This window comes from Chelmon rostratus, chromosome 21 (assembly GCF_017976325.1).
Source record: "Chelmon rostratus isolate fCheRos1 chromosome 21, fCheRos1.pri, whole genome shotgun sequence".
Classification (NCBI taxonomy): Eukaryota; Metazoa; Chordata; class Actinopteri; order Chaetodontiformes; family Chaetodontidae; genus Chelmon; species Chelmon rostratus.
This window is the reverse complement of record NC_055678.1, coordinates 4269750-4293793: the sequence shown is the minus strand read 5'-3', so window position 1 is coordinate 4293793 and position 24044 is coordinate 4269750. Positions and strand designations below refer to the sequence as shown.

At 45.2% G+C, this 24044-nt stretch overlaps 2 protein-coding genes across 2 annotated transcripts; both read left to right on the top strand.

Moving 5' to 3' along the window:
- The first annotated feature begins 89 nt into the window (after window positions 1–89).
- On the top strand, window positions 90–13089 carry synpo2lb (synaptopodin 2-like b). The gene is made up of 5 exons (XM_041962772.1): window positions 90–204; window positions 3924–4075; window positions 4175–4474; window positions 4761–5149; window positions 9535–13089. The coding sequence occupies exons 1-5, from the start codon at window positions 103–105 to the stop codon at window positions 12255–12257; spliced, it is 3666 nt and encodes a 1221-aa protein (XP_041818706.1). The 5' UTR covers window positions 90–102; the 3' UTR covers window positions 12258–13089.
- Window positions 13090–18637: 5548 nt separating this feature from the next.
- myoz1b (myozenin 1b) lies at window positions 18638–23853 on the top strand. The gene is made up of 5 exons (XM_041963222.1): window positions 18638–18719; window positions 22166–22332; window positions 22427–22496; window positions 22598–22784; window positions 23619–23853. The coding sequence occupies exons 1-5, from the start codon at window positions 18638–18640 to the stop codon at window positions 23851–23853; spliced, it is 741 nt and encodes a 246-aa protein (XP_041819156.1).
- Window positions 23854–24044: the final 191 nt, after the last annotated feature.

The following is a 24044-nucleotide window of genomic DNA, read 5'->3' as shown; positions in this document are numbered from 1 at the left end:
CGCTAACTCATTGATACTCGCAGAGTGTGAGGAGCCAAAGAAGAGCAACTTAAACACCCTGACACACACACACACACAGCAGGCTGCGGGCTGGGAGCAGGGATGGTTGCGGAGGAGATTGTGGTCTCCCTCTCAGGAGGAGCCCCGTGGGGCTTCAGACTGCAGGGAGGAGCAGAGCAGCAAAAACCTCTACAGGTGGCCAAGGTACAGTGAAGCCTCTATGTGTGTGTGTGTGTTGCAGAGAAGACTTCCTGCCAAGGTGGTAACATGAGTCAGTGCGTTTAATAGAAACTGCAGCTGTTAATTGGTGCCGGCGGCGTTGATGGTCAGTCTTGTGGTTTGCTGTGTTTGTAATTTGATCTTTGGTTAGAAACTTTATCCTCAGCATAAAATCTGAATAAACGCACCAGTAGCTCATTGCACTGGTGTCACTATGAGCTTCAATCTCCAGGGCTTGTAGGTATTTCTGCAAAACAACTGAATACAAGTACTCCTGTCAGCATACACTTTCTCATACACCTCTACTTTTGTGCTGCTTTCACTTGTAGTTTGTTCTCAGCTGGTTTTAGACAAGAATTACCTGACTTTGGAGAGCATCGCTGATCCGGAGAGGGATTTATTTGTCATATTGAAATGCTTATAACGAGGATATCAATCAGGTCATCTTTTCACATTTAACTCAATATCTAAGTTAATGTCAGTCAGAAAAACGCTGCTTTTCTACAGTTGCTTCAGTGGATTTGACCCTCTACGTCACTCAGCAGTACCTCGAGGATATACTCAGAGTACAATTTGTTCACGATCATTTTGCCGTTGCCAGTTTCAGTTTTGCCCTCCCTGTTGTGCTTCAGTTGGGTTTGTGGGTCAAAGAACGGCGTGAACACATGTTTGAGGGTTGATCTGGACACGGGCTCCATCGCTGCATCCTGATCGTGACCATGCGTTAGCAGAGGTTCTCTATGTAGGTCAGTGCATACATATACCTTTGATATCACTCTTCCATATGTCAACTACACACACACATTGCATGAATGTGTCCACTGTGAACAGGAACACTGCAGATAATGAACTCGGTTCAGATTCGTCATCTCCACAGATTATTTGACGCAATAAACCGACTTTCAGCCCGGGAATATGTATATTTTTTTAGTTTGGTTTCTCCAAAGTTTTTTCGTGTCTGCGTTTATATTTGTTGACAGTCCAGAATGTTCTCTCTAATAAGAAAATCTATTCTGGAGAGGAGGAATGTGACCTCGCTCACACTCAATGTTGGCCCGTCACTCACAGTCTGTCATAACCTCTGATTCAAAATGGAGGCGGAGTGGCACGAAAGGCCACTCTTTATCCCGGATTTTCATGCAGATAAGGTCACCTTTAATGAGAGTTTGATCAGTGTGTGCTTCCTCTTGTCGGTGAATGTGTGTGAGTGTAAGCTGTCCTCTGTGTGTGTGTGTGTGTGTGTGTGTGTGTGGTTGGACATACCTCAGATAAGCCCAGTTGGGAATGGAGTGCAAGGATCAGAATAGCTCATTTAAGAGGGGTTGGAAGCTGAGCACGGAAAAAGGCCTCTTGTTCACACACAAAGACACACACACACACACACACACACACTTTACAGTAAGTAGTTTTTTCTGTGTTTACTATCACGGTAGCGCCTGTCTTTCTTCATCTATCTAGGAATGTGGTTGATTTCCCTGCGAGGTTTTATTTTTGGTATGTGGGGAACATATGGTGAATGACAAGCATCCCCCCCCCACACTGGTGAGGCAGCTGTTCAAACACCCTCTTTCATGATGTACACTTGTGCTGCGTGTGTGTATATGTGTGTGTGCATTAGTCCCGAGTGGGAGAGTACGCTTGCACGCTTGTGTGACGCCAAAATGGAATTATTGGGTCAATGATGAAGCTGTTTCCTCTTTAGAGCCCAAGTGGGTGCGGGAACACACTTTCCTCCACTCAACATTTTTACAGTGATAAGGCGTGTATCATTGTGTATGTGAGGAGACAGAGAGCTGAGTTTTATCTCCTTCTTCCAGTGGACAAGAATACTCGCCTCCCTGTCTGTCCCATCTATCAGCCACCCCCCCATCCCCATAGACATGCTTCCTGAAGGATCCTATGACATCATCTCTTAGCGACCGCCGGCAACAGCTGCATGACTTCACGAGTTATTTCAATGCAGGGGTGAGGGTGGCTGTTAGTAGAAGAGAGATGTCTGTTACTGAACACATCAGTTGTTCTACAAGTATTTTTACAGGAAGTACCGGTACACTGAAGTACCAACCTGACTGACTGCAGAGGCGGAAGAAGTACTCAGATCTTATACTTGAGTAAAAAAAGCAATACTCCAATGTAGAAATACTCTAAAACCAAGTAAGAGTCCTGCATTCAAATTCTTACTTTAGTAAAAGTATTAAAGTTGTATAAGTTGTAAGGTTGAACAATTAGCATCATAATATACTTAAAGTAATAAAAGTCCTACAGCAGAATGGCCCATTTCAGAATCGTTCTAACACTGGATTATAATTAGTGATGCATTAGTGTCTAATCGTCACTTATGTTGCTGCAGGTAAAGTGGAGCTAATTTCAACTTTATACACCGCTGTGAGTTAAATCTCTAATAACCCAGGTGAAAAGGAGTAGACTTTAGTGTATTAGAAATATTATTTAAGTATAGAAAACCCATTACAAGTACACCTTCACTTTTTGTGCTGAATTTAAAGTGTGTTTGACAAATACTTTTAAAAAGTGCACTTCTAGCTAGACATAAGCTCCACTTAAAAAATACATTATGTATGTATGTATTGAAAATTAATATTCTTATTCTGGAATACTTCATTGTAAGTGTATTATAAATTGTACTTAAGTGTGCTAAATTACAAATACTTTTATAGTTATAAAGTGTAAATATGAAAAATACTTGTAATATACTATCAGCATGCTTAATTAAAGTGTACTTAATTTCACTTAATTTTAAGTATATGTCCAACACATTGGTTATATAATACTATTGTACAGTAACTGTATTTTGAATGTTCATGAATCCTGATTTTGAGGACTTCAGTTCACTTAAAGTTTGTAAAAAGGTTTGCCTTTATAGCAACTATTTACACTTTAAATATATTAAAGTATTACTCAAGTGTTACTGAAGGACTACTTGGGCACACTTAAGTATACTCGAAGGTGACAAAAAAGTGAACTTAGTACATTTTTCAAAAAGTATAGCTGAAGTATGATATTTTTTTCACCCGGGAATACATCATAATTTATTAGTTGATTTATATTTTGTAGTAATAATCTGGATCTGCAAAGTAATAATACTTAGTACAATATTGGTCCTCACAATGTAGTTGAATGGAAATATAAAGTAGTATAAAGTTTGAAATATCTGATTATAGTGTAAAATTATTTTGATGGTGTACGTTTTTGTGTGTCGGCCATATTTATATATGTGTATGTGTTGCTTTCAGCCCATTTAGTCTCCCCCTGGAGCTCCTGGTTGGATACGATGTTGGGGGGTGGACACTACAAAGCTTTAAGCTCTGATGCATAAGTTCTTAACTGGTCCTAATGATAACAGGACTTCTCAAGTAAAAATACAGTTTCATAGTGCACATACAAATCAAGGGTAGATAGAAGTCAGCAAAGAGAATCACAAAAAGACACAATTTTTCGGGACAAAACAGGGGTCCCTAATGTGGAGGTTGGGGCCTTCTTGCAAGGCAAGACAAACAAAACATACATAATACACAAAGTTATATGTTGAAAAAGGTTGAAAACCACTGGTCTGAGAAGCTAGATATCTAATGGAAGCTGAAGGTCAGGTGGGAAAGTAGACAATGTTATGTTAAATAAGTATATTTATATACATATTTACCACAGCTGCAAATATTAAAGTGTCATTAACCCCTCTGTGTCTGCAGGTACGCAGGCGCAGCAAAGCGTGCAGAGCTGGACTGAAGGAGTATGACGAGCTGGTTGCCATCGGCCACCATATGTGTGCAGAGCTCAGTCACGCTGAGGCCATGAACCTCATAGATACACAGAGCGCGACACTGAACCTGAGGGTTAAAAGGTCAGAGCGTGACCTCACATTTGTTCATCACACACATCGCGTGACGCCATATCAAACAAACTGATGCATGTTCGCTTCTTGTCATCTGCATGTTTTCAGAGCTCCCTCTGGCTTCCACTCCTCATCCTACTCCGGTCGTTCTGCATCGCCCCGCTCCTCCATCAGGGTCCTGTCTCCTCCCGCGGCCTCACTGCCCTCCCACCGTTCCTCCGTCCTCTCCCCGACCGGGATCCCCAGGGGCGTCACCTCCCCTCCAGACAGCGAGGCCTACTACGGAGAGACGGACAGCGACGCGGACACACAGTCGCACACGCACCGTCGCCAGCGGCGCACGCCTCCTCACGCACGCTCGCCCGCACGCTATGACAACCAAGAGGAGGAGACCTCGGAGATGAGCGGGTGAGGGAGACCTGGAGTCACACCCCACTTCCTGTTCTCAATGTACTCAGCCTCAGAAGGACTCTTTAATCTGAAACATCTAACCAAAAAGAATATCTACTACTGTACTGTGCAGTCAAGAGAAATCAATAAATGATAAATAAAACCTTTATTCTGTTAGCACTCAACAGCTACAACTCCCATGAGCCTTTGCTGCAAATGCAATATCAAATTCTAATTTTTAAATATTGCAGCTACACCACCCTGACAGCCTCTATTATCTGTTGTGTTCTGCTGGTCCTGTCAGGTATGAGAGCGCCACAGACGCAGGGGTTTCCATGCAGGGGCCGTGGGACAGTCAGTGCCCTGTCGGCGTCCCTCGCAGAGAGCTGGTCTACCAGCCCCTGCAGACCGAGTGGACCACTCCTGCGCACACCCCGCACACTCTGACCCCTCAGGCACTCACGCCAACCCCCGATCAGGGGTTGGTGGAAGCAGAGGGCGAAGGGGACAGCGGCTTCCAGGAGGCCGGGGGCTGCATCGGGCTGGCGTGCCCGCCGCTTGTGTCTCCTGAACGGGCGAGAGAGGCCCTGATGCTGGGCTCCGGTAAGCAACTGGTGCCCATGGTGGGACCACAGCAGACCCCCGTCAGCGATGAGCTCTCCACCACCTACATGGACAAAGCACGGCAAGCCAGTGAGTATATATAACAATAATTATTGACAAATTACTGCTGTTGTTATTCGTAATTACGACAATAATGTTAATGATTACAATTATTATAGTGTATATATATATATATATATATATACACTATAATAATTGTGTATATATATATATATATTTGAATTTGTTTCTTCATTATGTACATGGCTCCAGTGGTCCCTTAATCTGCTATGATTTCTAAGTGATATATTTTCTATATAATGCCCTTTGTGCATTATGCAACACATTATACAGCACTTTGTGACTATGCTAGTGGAAAGTGTTCTACAAATATATGTTATTTACTTAATAATAATGATAATAATAATAACAATAATAGTACAGTTTTCAGAGATTACAAAGTCAAAAAAGAGAAACTACCCAAATTATATACACATACATTGAGCAGTAAACCGTAAACATTTTGATCAATTCATGCATACATACTGTTATTAACATGTATTATGTATAGTATACACCTGCTTATTGCTATATGCATGTTATTAAAAACATACATATGTCAGCCTGCATGCACATACAAGTGCAAAATTAGCCAGGAACAATTTAGAGGAGGATATGGATTTTGGTTTTCAGGTCGTTCCAGAGTTGAGGTGCTTTGTGTAGCAGTTTAAGCATCAATAATCATTAGCACCTGATTAATGAGACTTTAAGCACTGACAACAAATGAGGACACTTACAGTTAAACAGTCCATCTTTGTCCACCACCAAGTCGACTTTCACACTTTCTTGTAATTAAAATTGCCAAATAAGTTAAAGGAGGACGGTGAAATCCCCTCTGACATGTTTATTTTCTTTTGTAAAGCTAAACACAACAACCCAGCAAATGATGACAAGAAGTTAAGAAGTCCTGTTTGAGGACTCAAGCAAAAGGGTTTGTGGTAAAAAATAGTCCCAATCTTGAAAAACAGCATCATTTGGATACGTCAGATGCTGCCATTATCTTATTGGTATGTGGTAATTACACTGACTGCCAACCCAAAACAGAAACTCTCTAGTTTCTTATGGTAATTCAGTTATTTCCGTCTTGACCACAGTGTTTTTACTTTTTGATTTAAGTTCCAAACATTCCCTTGATGCCTTTGAAGGCATCAGCTGCAGTAAGTCTTCAAGTTTAAATCAATATCTTATATCCCCCTCTAGTGGTTATTTTCTAGAACTGGAGCATCCAGTTACATTCACATGCTGTTGGTGCTGGGGTGAGATACGCCACATACAGTCAGATATTCCACCTCCCCCCTCCTCCCCCATCCTGCCTCTGTCTATCTCTTCTGTCAGTATTCAGAGCATTTGCCTCACTCGCTGTATTTATAGGCACCGAAGCGTCTGATCGACAGACTGGACGCAGCTCCGACTTAGAGGCCGCACAGCTGAATATGTGGTGGATGAGTGTGTGTTCGCGAGAATGTGTGTGTGTGTGTGTGTGTGTGTAAGTTGCACTGTGTGGTTCCTCCCACCTGTTGGCACAGAATCAGCAAAATCTGAAGTGATCAGCCAATCAAAAGAAAATAAGGATTCTGTGAAGAGAAATCTCAAGCATTTGCTGGTTGCAGCTTCTCCATTGTGACGATTTAATGCTCTTCTTCTTTTCTGGTGAAATACTGCAAAAGTTTGTCTCATCAGTCCTCAAAAAAGCATTCAAATGAAACAGTCTAATAAGTAAATTTCACAGAGGGGCTGCAGGCAGATGTTGCTTTGCATTAAGGGGTCATAAGAAAAAAAAATTGGGAACCACTTAATGAATCGATGATGAAAATATTTGCTATTCGCAGCTCGGCATGATCCCTACTCTGATGGAGATGAGAAGATCAATACCAGTCGGCATAGTAAACATGAAGCTACAGGAGGGAGTTAGCCTAGCTGAGCATAGAGCTTGAAAACACAGGGAAACAGCTAGCATGGCTCCGTCCAAAAGGAACAAAATCTGCCTATTAGCACCTCTAAAGCTCACTAATTCACACGTTGTGTCTCGTTTGTTTAATCGTACAAAAAAAAATGAAACGTAAAATGGCTTTTTGCTGTTTTATGTGCCGAGCTATGAGCAAGAAGACATGAGATGGCACAGATCTTCTCATTTACTCTTCCCAAAATTTTGAACTGTTCTTTTAAACAAAGTTTTAGCAGCCTTGTCTTATTAACTTATCATGTCAACAAGGTAATAACGACTACAGCTGATCCGACTGAATAGCTATGCGCTGACTGAGCTGTGATTCACATGAGTGGATGTTACAGTAACGAGGGATCTGTGCTCCGCTGCACGAGGCTGAAGGCCTGAGTGAGTTATAGGTTAGAGCTTTACGATAGGACGAATGATGGCTGAGGTGTTCAGGGACCTGCCCTTTCTCACGTTACACACACACACACACACACACATGCATTGCCTTTGACTTTGGATTGTTAGCTGCTCTGGAGTTGTGTGTGTGTGTGTATGTGTGTGTGTGCAGTGTTTGTTAGGTGTGATGTGTCAGCAGCACAGACTGGCACATCAGTGAAGAGCTACAAGCTATCCTCTATAAACTAAAATTGGCTTTATGAACTCATGCACACACTCGCAAACACACACACTCAATGACACTGCTGTCTAAATATCCTGTGGTGAGGGGTCTTCCCGTCCTTGCGTGTCTGTGTGTGTATGAGACAGACCCTGGACAGGTGTTTGATGCCTGTCAGACAGACAGGAATAGTGGGTTGACATCATGTGTTGGTCTGGGTTGCTGGACAAAGGTCTTTACATGGGCTGCGCCCTGAGCGAAGAGCTGGAAGACAGACACTGAACGGTACCCCGATCAGAGCAGAACTGGACAGTGTGAGGGTGTGTGTGGGAGGGTCTGAGGGAGTTTAAGGACACACACACGCACACACACACACTCACTCTTGTGAGATGAGGGACCTCACATCTCCCTCAGGTTCAGATCTAGGTGGACACACGGTCCCACACATCGTGTACGCAGGTAAGACACGTTGAAACCTTGTTTATGTGCTCACTTTAGAAGAAATGCTCATCAGTTTCAAATGAAATGTCTTTCTTGTGCAAATTGAGAGGAATTACTGAATTTTTATGCCATGTCAGCACCTTAATGTCAAGGTTATTTGTCATTGTTGTTCTCAACGGATGTGACTGATGATCCTGATGTTGAAATGATTGAGACGTGAGGAAGTTAGTGGGACACCCTGCTCTCGATTGTGCATCTCATTTTCTGGTTTTATGCTATGAAGACAAATTATATAAGACAAATTGCCAACACTGTGGTGCTTTAACAGCTTAATGAAGCTATATTGCTTACTATGGGATGGATACATAATGCAAAAAGTGAATGGAACAAAAGTTACAAGTCATTTGTAAATATTCTGTAGCCAAGCTAGCAGCATAGTTGCAGTGGTCGGTTGGTCAGTCAGTCCACCTGTAGATATGGATGAAATGGAACAGATATCAGTGTGGATATTGATGATGATATTTATGACTTTAAAATTCATCCTGACTTTTCCTCTTTGCCCAAGATGACAAATAGTCGTAAATTTGGTGCAAACATTCACGCTCTGCTCAGGATGATTTGTAATAACTTTAATGATCTCTTAATCTTTCCTCTCTCGCCATCACTGAGTCAACATTTTAATCTGTGCAATGCTTCGTTTATGACCTAATAGCTACAAAACTAATGACATACTCACCAGCATCAGCTGTTGCTTGTGTATAGGGCTGGTTAGTAAACATGCTAACATGCTAAGCGTGAGATCTTTTAGTATTTACCTCTGTGCACTTTGCTGCATAAGTGGAGTGTAATTGAGCGACTAGCATGGCTGTAAACCTTGTTCCCATTCAAGCCTTGTTCTGTCAGGTCTTGTGGAAGGTGGTATTCAGTTTGCCACAGAAATATCTGTACTTTGCAAATTTGCTATTAGGATTGCGTGTGTGTGTGTCTGTCACGTCTTGATAAACGACTTCGGATGTGTGTGCGCGCAGGCTGTGAGGATATTCGTGTGAGGCGAGCCAAGATACTAAACAGACTCAAATAGCCTCGGACTGAGAAGAGATACAGACGCGTGCACACGCATACACTTGGGCGCAAACAAGCATTTGTGCAGGCGAGACACTGACCTAACCTTCCCGGAGTGTGTGACTCAACTCTGGAGAGCAGCAGGAATTCTTTGTTCTAAATCCACAACACACACTCCTGTCTGTCACTGGTAATCCTCATGGCAGCCCCTCACTGGGATAATGCTGCATAAATCAGCCACCGCTTGCAGTCAGTGCGGCCTGTCACACTGTGGCCTCTGTTATTTGTTGCCCGTGCCTTGTTATGTATCCATCCACACATTTATTTTGGTCTCTCTCTGTGTTTCCTCTTCCTGTCTTGCAGAGTTGCAGCGTGGGGAGAGTTTGGTGGAGAAACAGGTGAAAGAAGCTCGTACCAAATGCCGCTCTATCGCCTCTTTGCTGACTGATGCTCCCAACCCCAACTCGAAGGGGGTGCTTATGTTCAAGAAACGCCGGCAGCGGGCCAAGAAGTACACGCTGACCTGCTTCGGCAAAGCTGAGGGAGATAGAGGAGGGGAGACGGAAGGGGAGACGGGAGGGGAGACAGAGGAGGAAGGTGGGAGTTCTTTCCTGAGTGGCTCAGAAGTTGACGAAGAGGGATTCTCAGCATCGTTTGACCCTACGTGGGATTCTGGTTATCTAGACCTGCTGGACAGGAGAAGCTCCGCCTGCCCGTCAACCACACCAACTACTCCAACAGCGCCAACACTTAATCACAGCTCAGGGCTGGACATCTCAGCCTGTCAGACTCCAGGACTTCTGACCTCTGTCAATCAAAGCCCAGGGTTGGAGGTTTCAGGGCTGGAGAGCTCACCCTATCAGGGCTCAGGACTGGAGGGCAGCATCACGAAGAAGCCAATCACTAGCCAGCCTGCACATATGTCTCCTCCAGCTGTGGCTCTGACCAATGGGGCGTCGGTAGCTGTCAGTCGGGCTAACGTTGTTCTGAGCCCACCCACTCAAATGCCCTTTCCAAGTCAAAACGGGCAGCATGGCAACCCTAACCCCAGTCCTAACCCTGATCTCAATCCTAGTCCAGTCACAGACTCAGATCATCACCTGAACTCCAACTTCAGTCCTAATCAAGGTGTTCTGAACCGCACTGCGCGGCCCTTCACCCCAGGCCCGACACCTTCTCGTGCATCTGTGACCTCTGTGATGTTTCGCCCTCCCCAACCCAAACCCACAGCCGTGTCCATGGTGACTATCCAACCCACTCGCCTTCCAACAGGGCCAGATGCAAGGAGAGCGGTGTCCAGCGCCTCCCTGTACATCCCTCCAAGAAATAGCAACAGTAACGCCCCCTCCGCCCCCTTAGCTCTCTCGCCTCCCTCCTCTCTGTCTTCTCCACCTTTCTCCCAGCCTGCCTCAAATCCACCAACATTTTCCCCTCAGCCTGCAGTGCATGCTTCTCCCGCCATCCCATCCCCTCCTTCAGCTCAAAGTCTGTCCATCCGTCCATCACCTCCTCAACCCTTCTCCCCTCCTGCTCCACAGCCATTTCCCTCTCATCCTGCTCCTACCTATCCACCTCCCTCCACCTGCATTTCTGCTGCTCCCATCTCTCCACCACACCCCCCTGATCTGACTCATGCCTCCCTCCATGCCGAGCCCGGGCCTCCTCCTCCCCCCCTACCTTCTCCATCTCCATCTGTCCACCCCTACATCAACATGACAGCTGCAGTGACTCCTGGCCCCCATGCTGCCATGGCAACTGCACCACCTCCCCAGCCCACTGCCACTGATTCACTGGCTACACGTGAGCAGCGCATCGCGGTCCCTGCCGCTCGCACCGGCATCCTGCATGATGCCCGTCGTCGTAGCAACAAGAAGCCGATGTTCTGTGCAGTCCAGAACAAGGTTGTTTCTCCAAACCCGGACTTGATGTCGATGGTCCAGAACATGGATGACCACTTTGGGAGAACAACAGGTGCTGAACCTGGAGCTGCACCCACCGGGGAGACCGGACATGAGTCAGGGCCTGAGGAGGACTGGCTGAGGCTGGGGGCAGAGGCCTGCAACTTCTTGCAGGCTCAGCAGGGACCCAGGCCACCTCCTGTAGCTCCCAAACCACAAACCCCTCAGACGCCACAGCTGGCAGGGAAGGGGGGTCAGCTGTTTGCCCGCAGGCAGAACAGAATGGATCGATACGTTGTGGAACGAGCTCCCTCTGTTGCGGCAGCACCTTACTCTCCCGCCCAGACGAGGGAGCCCTCACCCACACCTTCACTCCCTGCCACCTGGAAATACTCATCCAGCATCCGCGCTCCTCCTCCAATCAGCTACAACCCCCTCCTCTCTCCCTCCTGCCCTCCAAAGGCCCAGAAGAAGCCAGAGGTGGCGAAGTCTGGGCCAGCTGGATCTAAAGGGCAGAAAGGGGGCATGAAGTCAGTGGACATTATGAGCCACCAGCCCTACCAACTCAACTCTTCTCTGTTCAGCTATGTGGGTGGGGTTCCCCAGGACACCTCCACCTATCAGCAGCAGCAGCAGCAGCAGCAGCGAGGAATGACAAGTGGTCCTCAGAAGACAGCACGAGTATATGAAGTAAAGCGTTTCTCCACGCCCCCGCCGACAGCCACAGGGCCCGCCCTCAAGGTTATTGTACCTCGATCAGCTACGACACTCGGAGAACCACTGTGGCGCTCTGATGTCACGTCTCCTCCACCCACAGTTGGCCCCGCCCCCTACCAACCCTATCAGCCTCAACCCCAACCTTACCAACCTCAGTGGGCCACCTCCCCTATGTCTCCCCCACCACCTCCTGCTCCTACTGCTCCACTCCCTCAGCTCCCCACCTTCTCCTCTGCTCCTGCTCCAAACCCAGTCCAGTGCCCTACTTTCTCCCACCTTCAACCCTCCAACAGCGCGCAGGCCAACAGGCAGTTTAAGAGCGCCCCAGATCTGAGCCCCCTGAGCCCCGCTGGTGCCTCTCGGCAGGTGTCCAGCGGCGCTCAACCGACCAGGGTCCCCAGGCCCAGGTTCAGCACATCCAACCTAGGTCTGCAGCCTTGCGTCTGGCGCCCTGGATCCACTACGCACTGAACAGACTCTGGTGTGGACATAACAAACCGCGTCTCTATGGGAACATGGAGCAACATTTTCTAAATAAGCCCATGTGTTTTACTATTGTTGTTAATCAAGCCTGCAGCTTCGCGTTTTATCAGCCACGTTTTATCACAAGATCTGATTGGCTCGGCCGCCCATGTAGCACATTCAATCACTCACATTTAATCTTTTTATCCAATGCATTGAGAGGGAACACTGGGTAATGTAGGGTGGAAAACCTAAGGAAAGTTTAAATAACTGAGCTCAGCGGTGCATGAAAAGGACGGAAAGAGATGCTGCGGGAAACTGAAATAAAGTTCTGTAAATAGCGTTTTGAATGATGGAGATTTAAGTTAAAAAAAAAGAAGAACAGGGGATGTGAAAGGACAAGGCTGTTGTGTGAGAGAGGATGGGAAGAAGATGGAAAGGAAAGCACTGATAAAGTGACATTACAGAAACAATGTCTGATGAGGTGTGAACAGTGACATATCTGGAAACGCCCTCCACGACCTGTTGCCATCCAGCAGTATCATATCGGAAAAGTTGCTTACTAACAAATTTGAAGTAGCCACCACTACTGTAACCCGCCTTTGTTATATATATATTCTACATATTTGTGTTTGGTTATTCTGAGTGTCTTTTATTAGTTGCACGCTGCAGCTGTGTGCTTTGTTTTCTGTAGGTTTTCTTAGGCCAAGGAGCACAGCCGCCATGAAGAAGGGAAGCCTTTTACAGTAGATATGATTTCTGATCTGTTGATATGAAACAGGAGAGGTATAACATGTCCGTTTCGCTGTGATTCTTTTCCACAGAGACTGAGAGGCTGAATAAAAATAGACATGACTCACATCAGCTGTCACTCTGTTTCTTCCTGTGTCACCCACGTCACTGCTCGCTCCCACACCGGGGCCCCACCAGTATCTCCGCCTCCCATTCGTTTTTAGCCTTTTTCTCTTTTTTCGGGCATTTAATGACTAGCCTAGCAGCTTAATTGTTCTCTGAGGATTTAGTTTTGAGATCAAATGCACAGTCTTCACAAGCAAAAAGCTCAGGCGTCAGGAAAATTTTTCATCAAAAACTTCCACCACATGGAGGCACTGTTTTTACACGACGAGAATGAGAGAAACATTTAACATAAGAAGAAAAACATGGTTTCATTTCATACCTTATCTTTTTATATCTAACCTTTGTGTTTTTTTTTAAAATCTTGCTTAAAATCTAATAGATCCTAAACATCCGGCTGAATGAGAAGAGGCAAAAACAACCATTTCAAATACGTGCACCCCTTTTCTAATTCTTCCATTTTAGATTCAATATCTGATCATTGCAGTTAAAAAAAAAACGTCCTTGCATGATTGTTGGCCTACATTTCACAGCAGTTTAATGACAGCCACCTGTGAAACCCAACCACGGCCACGGAAAGGACTCTGACCTACGACCCCTGACTGGGATCAGGTGACAGACGGGGCTAACTTTAGCTGCTAACTGGAGTCCTGTTCAGGTCCACTGGTAAGCTTAGCTGCTGTACTAGTGGAGGGTACAAAACACACACACACACACACACACAGACACACACACACATCCCTGCACTGTGCAGCATTTTCACTTTTGTGCAAACTAGGTCACTGGATTTTAGAAATATATAAAAGCTGTAACTGCACTTATAGTAATGACTGAAGTGGCTCTTTTAACTCTTGGCCAAATTACCAAATTAGTTCTACAGTTCTCCCTCTTTCGGTCTCTCTCCTCTGTTAATACCTCTCTTTCTTAGTTACACACACACACACACACACACACACACACACAGCCCATTTCACCTATTTTTGGAGCCGTTAATCTCCAGCTATTTGGCCTGGTGCTAAACTCTTAATTCTGATGGCTTTTTTACAATGTGATTGAGAGTGGAGAGGACGAGCTACCTCGTACATCCCAACTCCACCCTCGGATCTGCCAAACAGGCTCTTTCCTCGCGCCGTGTTTCTGGGTCAACAGAGCCGAGTGTTTGGGGTCAAGGGTCAGGGTTTAGGGGCAGGTCAGATAATGTGGATCGATCCTTTGAGGGTTATTATTTTGGAAAAAATGAGTTTCTTGATTGTTTTCTAACTCATTGCTAACTGATTTGTTTGGCTCAATAAAGTATTACTACAGGGTAATTTCTAACAACCAACCAGCGTGTTAATAAACCTTTGAACTGGGCGTTGGATTCATTGACGGATTTATAACCTGGCTACACACACACCTCTGTACCAAGGCCACCGGGTCCGTCCAATGTCAGGACTTCCATGCTGCACAGTGATTTGTATCTGTGCAATGGAAATGTTACCACGTTTGTCCAAACTGTAAAGGGAAAGAGATTTTGAGCAGACATTTGTGTTCTAGTGGTTGTCAGTGAATGTTTGACATTTTTTATCCAGCGCCACCAGCAGGTCAACGTTATCACCGTCCTGTAAAGTAGTTCAGCATCTACCTGATGCATTGCCACATGAGACTGCGCAGACATTCATGGTCCCTAGATGACGAATCATCACTTTGGTGATACTTTCAGTGCTAAAAAGGGAACGTTAGCATGCAAAACTCACAGCGACACAGCAGAGAAATATAAAGCCTGAATAGCTTTTTTTCCACATTGCACCTGCGCAGAGAAGCCGACAAAGTGACGGTGACTTACAAAGGCTACCGGTTGAATATAAGAGGCGGAGGGCCGATGAGGAACTGTGACTGACGTGATAATGCAGGTATAACTGCTGCCAGGCACAAACCGGGCATGAAGTTGCAAATCATAGCCAAAGGTTTGTCAGTTTGACGAGGACGTACGAAGAGACGATGACAGGGGAGCGAAACACGTCAACAAAAGCACAAATGCCCACAGGCGCGTAAAACCAAGTGACAGAGGAACACAGTCGCTGCTGGAAAGATGTTTCCTCTTCTCTTGTCTTGTTTGTCATGTTATCAAAAGGCCCCTGTTCCCCTGCGATTGGCAGGCGTGGGACAAATGATTCACAAGGCTGATCTTAATCATTTCACTGACATCCAGCATCGAAATTCGGGCTGAAGACCACGGGCGAGCGTTGCAAACAGGATAGCTAAGCATTTTTAACAGCTTCCCAGAGGACATTCAGTCTACGGCACCTGTTTAAGTGAGGTTTGCACAGTCAGTCAACATGTCAACAGCTCCAGTCCTTACAAGCAAAACGAACTACCATGCATGCTTGAAAACCTCCTTGGCTGTTTTTTATAGTCATCCGAGCAACATGTGTGTATTTTGTCTCATTCTTATTAATGGAAGCTGTAAAGAGTTGATCAGGTAGCTCTCTCTGTTATTTTGTAAACTATTCACATTGCAGGAGTTAAATTTTTGCCACCTGTGACATCAGGAAGGTCAATAACATCATCTCATTACAGCAAAAACATTTTTTTCTTGGTGTGAATACAGTAGAAAGAAGCTGCAGCTGACTGTTTCCCCACAGCTCCAGAGACATCAAACCAGTCTAATAACTTCAGTAAAACCTGAGTAAAAGTTACCTTATCAGTTTCGTATTATTACTAATCTTACCAACATCTGAACTCAAAACACCACACCCACCTCCCTCTTCACCCCCCACTCAATTCACCCCAGCCCCCCTCCAACCCCCTGAGGCCAGGTCCATAGCACTGGAGCAGCCCTGCTGATAGGGTTTCACTCTCTCTGGGGCGAAGAGGAGGGCAGGCAGTACAATACAAGTTCTGGGACACAAATCTACCTGGGAATCTGTATTCCTCTTCCTCTGGCCCACCTGTTCTGGGACCTTCTGGGACCTGCGTCTTCCTGTGGACACCTGGGTCTTAGGTAAGACATTAGAGAAGTGAAGATGTGCGATGGCATCGACAGAAGCCAGAGAAATCTCTCTCACACATGCCTTGAGTGCTTGTGGATTATCCGGCGCTGGTGGTCACTGAGTTGTCAAATAATTCTGGATCCTCTTTAAGTACAAGAGGACGTTTACGGTTTGTATATTCATTTGATTCCTCTGATCAGCAGATTCTGGCTGTTGGGGAAGCCCCCATCTATGGCCTGTGGAGGCTTCTGTAACCGGATGAATTAATTACGGGAATCAGTTGGCGCCACTGGACTGTTTTGGGCTCAAGAAAGGCTTCACCTCAAAAATAGTCTGACAGTTATGTGGCAGATTCACTATTTCGCAAGTAAAGTTAATTTAACTTAATTAGACTATCAATTAAAACAAATTTGAACACGAGAGGCAGCTGGTGGATGACTTTCCTGTGCTTCCACCAGCTCTTACCTAACACCGCGGTAGGTGAGGAATGTGGCCCTGTGCGGTGGAGTTTTTAGTCCGCGGGTATGGATGTATGTGTGCATTTGGGAATGTGCTTACTGATGCCCTTCCTTCCCAGCTGTCCCCCCGAGATTTATCTGGAGCTAAAACAGGCTGGTCGCGGGGGACAGGAGCACCTCTCCACTCAGGGAGGTAACAGGACCCGGGCCCTCGCGCTGCTCCCGCAGCCGCCATCAGCGCAGCCTCCATCTTGCATTTCCCGGAACGTCCAAAAACACCTTTAATCTCCAGTTTTTAATCCACTGACTCACATTAATCCCAAGAGAGACGCTGTTGTGCAAATCCGTGTGTGTGTGTGTGTGTGTGCACTTGCACGCATGTCTTGTGCTGATGACGTTCCCACTCACCACTGTGCTATAGAACATGTGTTAATAAAAATAGCCCAGGACTGAATCCCAGGCTAGGAAATGAGCTTCAATTACAGCGGATGAAAAGCAATTACACTAACCGTCTCCCTGTAGATGGGCCCTCCAGCTTTTTCTCTTGTACTGGGACTCACCTCCAGCCTTACATAATTGCTTTCGACCTTTGCAATAGACAGCGACATACTGCCGGCCCCCATCTGAGTGGTTAGTCGAGAGAGATGCGAGCTGCCACTGGGAATTAGTGTTCTCAAGGGTATGCGGGGGCTATACACGATGTTTAAAGTGTGCTTAACTTAATTAGGGAACCCAGCGAGGTTCTGCTGGAGCCGGCTGGAATTTAGGACGTGATGTGCAACTTCATGCACAAATATATCTTGGAAATCAATTTAGACTTTCTCATGAAATATTTATGGAAAAGTTTAACACTTTTCCTGTATCATATTTCACTGGCTGTCAGCGTCTTGTTGCTATATCTGTCATGCTCTTTGCTGGACCCCTGAGACTTAATATATTCAAGCAGTGGGGGAATAATTCTTATTGATTATTTAAGTCTCTCTTAAGGTATAAATTAAAGTCAGTTTTACAGAAATAATAGAGCATATTTGAATTACAAATGTTGAACAAAGTGCTTAATAGAAAATTAAAGATATGATACACAATGCAATGTAACACACAAAGTATTTACTGTATGTTGTAATGATAATATTGAGTGAACGCATTTCTTGCAGACTAGTCTCCCAAAAAGTGAGAAAGTTTTTAAAAGCCTCACTCTTGATCTCCAGACAGCAACCGCATGGATGAGCAAAAGCTAATGCGAGATCGCCAAGAATTTATTATTGCTCGTCCACTACTAAAATATATTATGCGTACGTCTTTAAACACGTGGACTTTGTCAACTGACTTCCTCCCTTGCTCCCATCAAGCTTCCCGTTGCAATGGCTTTGTCATTACGATGTAAACACATGCCGTTCAGGAGCACTTGCTGAAACGAACGATGCTGTCGTTCTTCTTGCAAACACAGCACTTACATATCATCACCTCATAGAGTTGTTATGGTGAAGCAACATTCATATGGAGGCATGTTGACGTGATGAAAGTAAAGCCAACATTTTTTCTCCGTTTAGCTCCATTTTTGGTCTCCACCAACTAGCTACTAAACGCTCCATGCTTCTTCTAGCTGCTAACTAAGACTGTTGAGATATTTGTTGCCCTCCATGATGAATTCTGTGACATGCTACAAACGTTGACCAATAGGAGCACAGAATGCTCTTCGGCCCACAGCTTTAAACACGGTGAAGCACAATAGGAACAATGCTGTCGGTGGAGGTGGAACAACGCAGCCAGTGTCATAAACGCCACCGCTGTTTGTTCACATTCTTGCTCCCGGAAGTCAGCCCCTAACGCCTCCCGTCACGTCTCTCAGCAAGAATCTATGACTCTAGAATTGCCTGATTTGACATGATGAGCGTTGCAACAGGTGGAGCAATTGAATTTTATCCATCTGCTGATGAAGACCATGAGATGCACAAGAAAGATCCAGAAAAAGCTGGACCCTGAGTTCTCTTTTTGAACTCTGTGTAAAGTGGCTGCAATTCTTTGCCTGAGAATTGGGCGAAAGGAGCTGATGATGATGATTATTATGATGAAGCCATCATCTCTCTGTTATGTCCTTTCAGCCATGCCTTTCACAACTCCTGCACCTTCTAACAAGAGGAAGGCCAACAAGATCATCACTGACCTGTCCAACGTCACCCAGAATGGTAAAACACACACACTCACACACAAACAGCGTACCAATCACATGCCGCTCATCTTCATCCACCTCCCTCGAAGAGCCTCCTCTACCTCCCGTGTGTTCTGATAACCCAGCTCAGCAAGTCCATTTGTCAGCACATTGAACTGTGTGGGTGTAAATCATTGCATGTGGTCTTATGATACTACAATTAAATGAGAACACACACACACACACACACACACACACACACACACTTGTTCCAAGCAGTAACACAATCTCTAACATGCATGTGGCATCTCCTGCAGGGATGTGGGTCATTATCAGATGGCAGAGCAGCCACAAATCTGTCACCATTAGAGGCAACACAAAATACCAGATGGTGACTCAGCTCCCGCTATATTTGTTTGAAGCTGCGTGGAAGCGGCAACTGAAGTGGAATCAATGCAACTTGTGAAAACGTGGGAAATAGTTCATATTTAAGCATTAAATCCACAAATGCAAAATATATTTATATTATTCTGGCCACATCTTAAGATTTAAGGAGCCAAGTGGTCATTAATGTGATGTCTTTACATGCTGTACTTTGTTAATATGGTGATTGTCAGGGATGCACTGTCGGGTACTCATTTCATACAAAGTTTGGTCTTAATCTTCCTCGGTTTGTTCCTCACTGTCCTCCACTTCAGCATCCTGCAAGTAGATGATGAAGACGCACCTGGTTGAGCCTCTGATTAGCTGTCTGCATCCACGGGGCAACAGCTTTTGTTCGAATGTCTCTGTGGTCACCTTCCACAGGTGAATGCGCGTCAGAGAGACGAGTTTGTGACAGACGAGATCTGATTTTTGTTATGACGAGAATCCTGATCATTACACACAACCTGCCGCTGTTCTTCATTCAACTTGTTTCGCCTTTAGCAAGTAGACAAATGTGCAAATGTGCCACATTCTGTGCTCCTTTTTTTAGTCACGTTAAGCAAATAATACATGATTAAAATTCTTTGGGCGTGTTTTGTCTGCTAGATGTAGATGCAGTCACATTTCAGCGTGCTCATTGTTAGCTTCAAGCCAACTTTATCCTTCTGCTCACCGCTTAACATCTGTTGTTTGTTGGACATCTCTCACAGTAGGTTACTTCAGCTGGTCGAATGATTCTGATTTTTGTTGCACATGTGTACCTGCATACCTGCTACATGCACATCTGGTAATTGTGATGCTTTAGCCTTGTACAGCTACATTGCTATGGCTCATGCCAAGCACCAAAGCTGTACCGCTTTTGTCCACAGGGGCCGACAAAATCAACATAAAAACGAAAGTTCATCGTAGTTGCTTTAATGAAATGTTGCATCAACTATTGCACGTTTGGTGTATATGTTCACGTCTGCCTCAGGATGATTTGAAATAACTTTTGTCGTTGCCTATTTAGCATTAGCATGTTAGCACTGTCAAGGTGAGCATGTTAGCATTTAGCTCAAAAGCACTGCTGAGCCTGAGTAGAGCCTCACTGCGCTGCAAGCATGGCTCATATTGTTGTAATAGCGTGCCAGCAACAAAACTTACATTTACTGGTTGCATAATAGATTATTTCATAAGCACCACCCACAACGTATTATCTGACAATCTCTGAGCAAACGATCTCAGCATGCTCCCAGTGTCTTATGCTTGTCATTCAACAATCTGTTCATGTCTTTCCCCATTTGTGTCCTTTGCTGTCTCTCCACCACTCGTTCTGCTGTCACATCTGCAGCCACATCTGTATCTTTCCACCAGTTTGTTTTCAGTCAGTCAGTCATCCAGGAGCTTATCCTGCCTATCCCTTATTTTGCTCCAGTTAATGCCCACTCATCTACCCATCATCCCTGCCACTCTGTCATGTGTCCCATGCCTCCGTCTGTCCACCCCTGCCTCTGTCAGTCCGTCCAATTTCCTCCCAGTCAGCAGCCAGCTCCAGTTTCACATACTTCTGAATTAACGCTCTAATCAATATCCCCACGGGAGAGTTCGCTCTGCTCAGCAGCCTCAATTACTCACACACACACACACACGCACATACACACTTAACACACACCCACTTGCACAAGTCTGATTTACGAGGTACTGCTAACAGCTCTCCGCAGCATTGCAATGCCAACTCCCTGCTTTATAGATGTGTTCGTGGGAGTGTGTCCGCGTGTGTGCGCTGGTTTATGGCTGGACTCCAGGTGTTATGAGTGATATCAGAGCGTACGTGGTGGATGAGAAGGAGTGTTTTATGAGGAGCTCTGTGGAGCAGTAAAATCCATCAGATCTCTCCATCCCTCTCTCCGTGAGAGAGGCAGTGTGTTACAAGGATTTCCCTCCATAAACAGTCCTACCAGACAACCTGCTGTGGCGTTCCCCAGTGCCCTTTTCCTCCATAATGCTTTGCCCTAGTAACCCCTACGACTCCCCTGGTTTCACACACACATCCTTTAACACCGTACAACAGGCTTCAAGGCTGTAATTCATCACAACGAGGAAAGCATGGAAGCCAGAGGATAAAAGTACGCCCTTTACAGTCTTATACATCCCTCATTCAATATGAGACATGTAGTGGAAGGTAAACCCACCTTTTAATTTGCCAAATGGATTTAGCTGATAAGCGAGAGCACATTTCACAGAGTGTATACCACCTCAGCCAAGGCTTTAATAACAAAAAATGCTTAAAAAATGTTAGCCTGCACGGTGATAAATCATCACGGCATACACGAGCCAGATTTCTTTCATTCAGGTAGGAGCGGTAGTTCATGAGAAACTGTTTAAAAAATGAATTTTAACGTTAACAGGGAATTCTTAAAGGAATGATTTGACATTTGAGAAAATATGCTTGTTCGTTCTTAGCTGTGAGTTAGATGAGGCAGTTGATACCACTTTCATAGTCGCCTGTTAAATATGATGCTGGTCAGAAAATGGCTAGCTTAGCTTAGCTTAGCATAATTCACCATAAAACTGCAATACACTCCGGCTTCTGCACACAAGATGTAACAATTATCGAGTTTAGAGGCTCTGGTAGGCATATTTTGTGGAGAGACCCAGTGTAGCTGCTTTCCCCTTTTTCTCGTCTTTATGCTAAGCTAAGCTAACGTGCTGGTTTTCGTAGCTTCAGATTTACTGCACAGAAATGAGAGTGGTATTTTCTTATCTAGCTCTCAGCAAATGTGAAACCATTCCTTGAATTTGCACTAAAAGATCTCTGCAGGGTTACCCTCCACCTTTTCTAATTTTCAGAATGACAAAAGTCTTAAATCGGTCTTAAATTCACAGCGTATCATACTGTCAAAGGATGTAGTATCAAACAGGAAGCTAGTCGTTTTAATGTGAACAGATGCTCTCACTGTAAACAACTTTGTACCATCCCTTTTAAATAAATCTGTTTACCACTTGTGATCCCATCCACTTCACGCCACATGATGGTCATACTGTACCACCGACTGTTTCCCTTCCTGTTTGTGCCAGATGATGAGTCAGACCCCGAGGCCTCCGAGCTCGACCTGGGCACCAAGATCAAGACGCCCAAGGACGTGATGCTGGAGGAGCTCTCCCTGCTCAAGAACAAGGGCTCCAAGATGTTCAAGATGAGGCAGCAGAGAGTTGAGAAGTTCATTGTGACCAACGAGAACAAAGTAAGACTGAGGAAGAGGAGTGTGTGTGTGTGTGCATTCGTTTTGTGTATGTGTGTGTATTGATCAGACTGTATGTTCCTCTTTTGTCTTCTAGCAGAACCTCGAGAACCTGCTGATGTCCCCTCCCCCTATTCCACCAAAGCCTGAGATGCCAAAGGAGGAAGGTAGCTCATATTTTCTTTAAGATGTGTCCCTTCTATGGAGATTCTGCATTTAGTCTCTCTGGTCCTCCCCTCTATTTCGTCCCCGTCCCCCTGTGTCTCAGTGGCGGAGGAGACAGTGGACGAGGAGGCGGAGAAGGAGAAGAGGAGGGCGGAGTATGTACGCACCTATGTATCGCCGTGGGAACGGGCCATGAAGGGCAACGAGGAGCTGACAGCCACCATGAAGTCCTGCATGCCGGGACCCATCAAGATGCACGCAGACCTGCCTCTGTACAAGAGCTTCAACAGGTACATGCTGAATTCATTCACCAATATGTTTTTCAACTGTTCAGCATGTAAAGAATCAGGAAAAGTGGTGTTAATTAATGATGTAATATTTGGATGTTCATCTTAAAAAAGAAAATGTCTGACCAACAGTCTTAAAACAAAATATATTCAGTTTAAAGAGATTTGAAACATAGAAATGCAGCAAAATCTCATATTTGAGAAGCTGCAGAATACACATGCAACTGCATACAGATTTTAATTGTATTTTCAATGCAAGAAGACGAGTTATTTAACTTTAAATTGAAAGTTAAGTTACGTTTTTAGTGCATTTATCATTTTCGAAGAGGCTTACGTCCAAGTCATGCAGAAATGAGGTGCAATCCAAGCCACTCTTTACTCAGCACTGATGCTGACTTCACATGCTGCACTGTTACACAACATTTCATTCCAGATGTAATCACGTTAATCTCATTTGAACCCTACAGTAGACGCCCGTCCGATGTAATGTTAGTAGCTGTTGTAAGAGTAAGAGCAGCTGCCGCCTTTTTAATTACTAATTAGTCTGAATAAGCAATAAAAAAGCAGCCAGATGGATTATGAGACATTGCATCTCTTTATGGCTGTTTTGTGGTTGTTTATTGTCTCTTTGTAGTCGTTTGTTGTCTCTTTGAAGTCATTTTGCTTCTCTTTATGGTTGTTTTGTGTCTCTTTGTGGTTGTTTTGTGTTTCTTTGTAGCTGTTTGTGCATCTTTGTGGTTGATTTGCATATCTCTCTGGTCATTTTGCTGAAATTTGTTACGCTGCACCACAGACACTCGTCATGGCGCTATGTATTTCATCTTCTTATCTCCTCAGGACGGCGCTGCCGTACGGCGGCTACGACAAGCCGCCTAAGATGCTGACCTTTGAACTCCCGGAGCTCACCATTGCCAGTGAGGAGCCGGAGCCTCTGCCCAGCCTGCAGGCCGACATCCGCTCACGCCCCTCGTTCAACCGCACGCCCATCGGCTGGGTCTGCAGTGAGGAGAACTCGAACATCCACATGGACCTGGACAACATCCCCTTTGACGGAGAGACCGATGACCTGTGAACACGCATGCACACGCGAGCATATTGACAGCACACGTAGCCTGAAACACGCAAACATCAAAGTACATGCACTGGAACCGATGAACACACACACATACACCCTCATATGAGCACAGTCCATAATTTACACCACATACCACTGAGACTCCTGCTGAAACGTACTTTAATTACATGCAAATGAAACAAACAAAA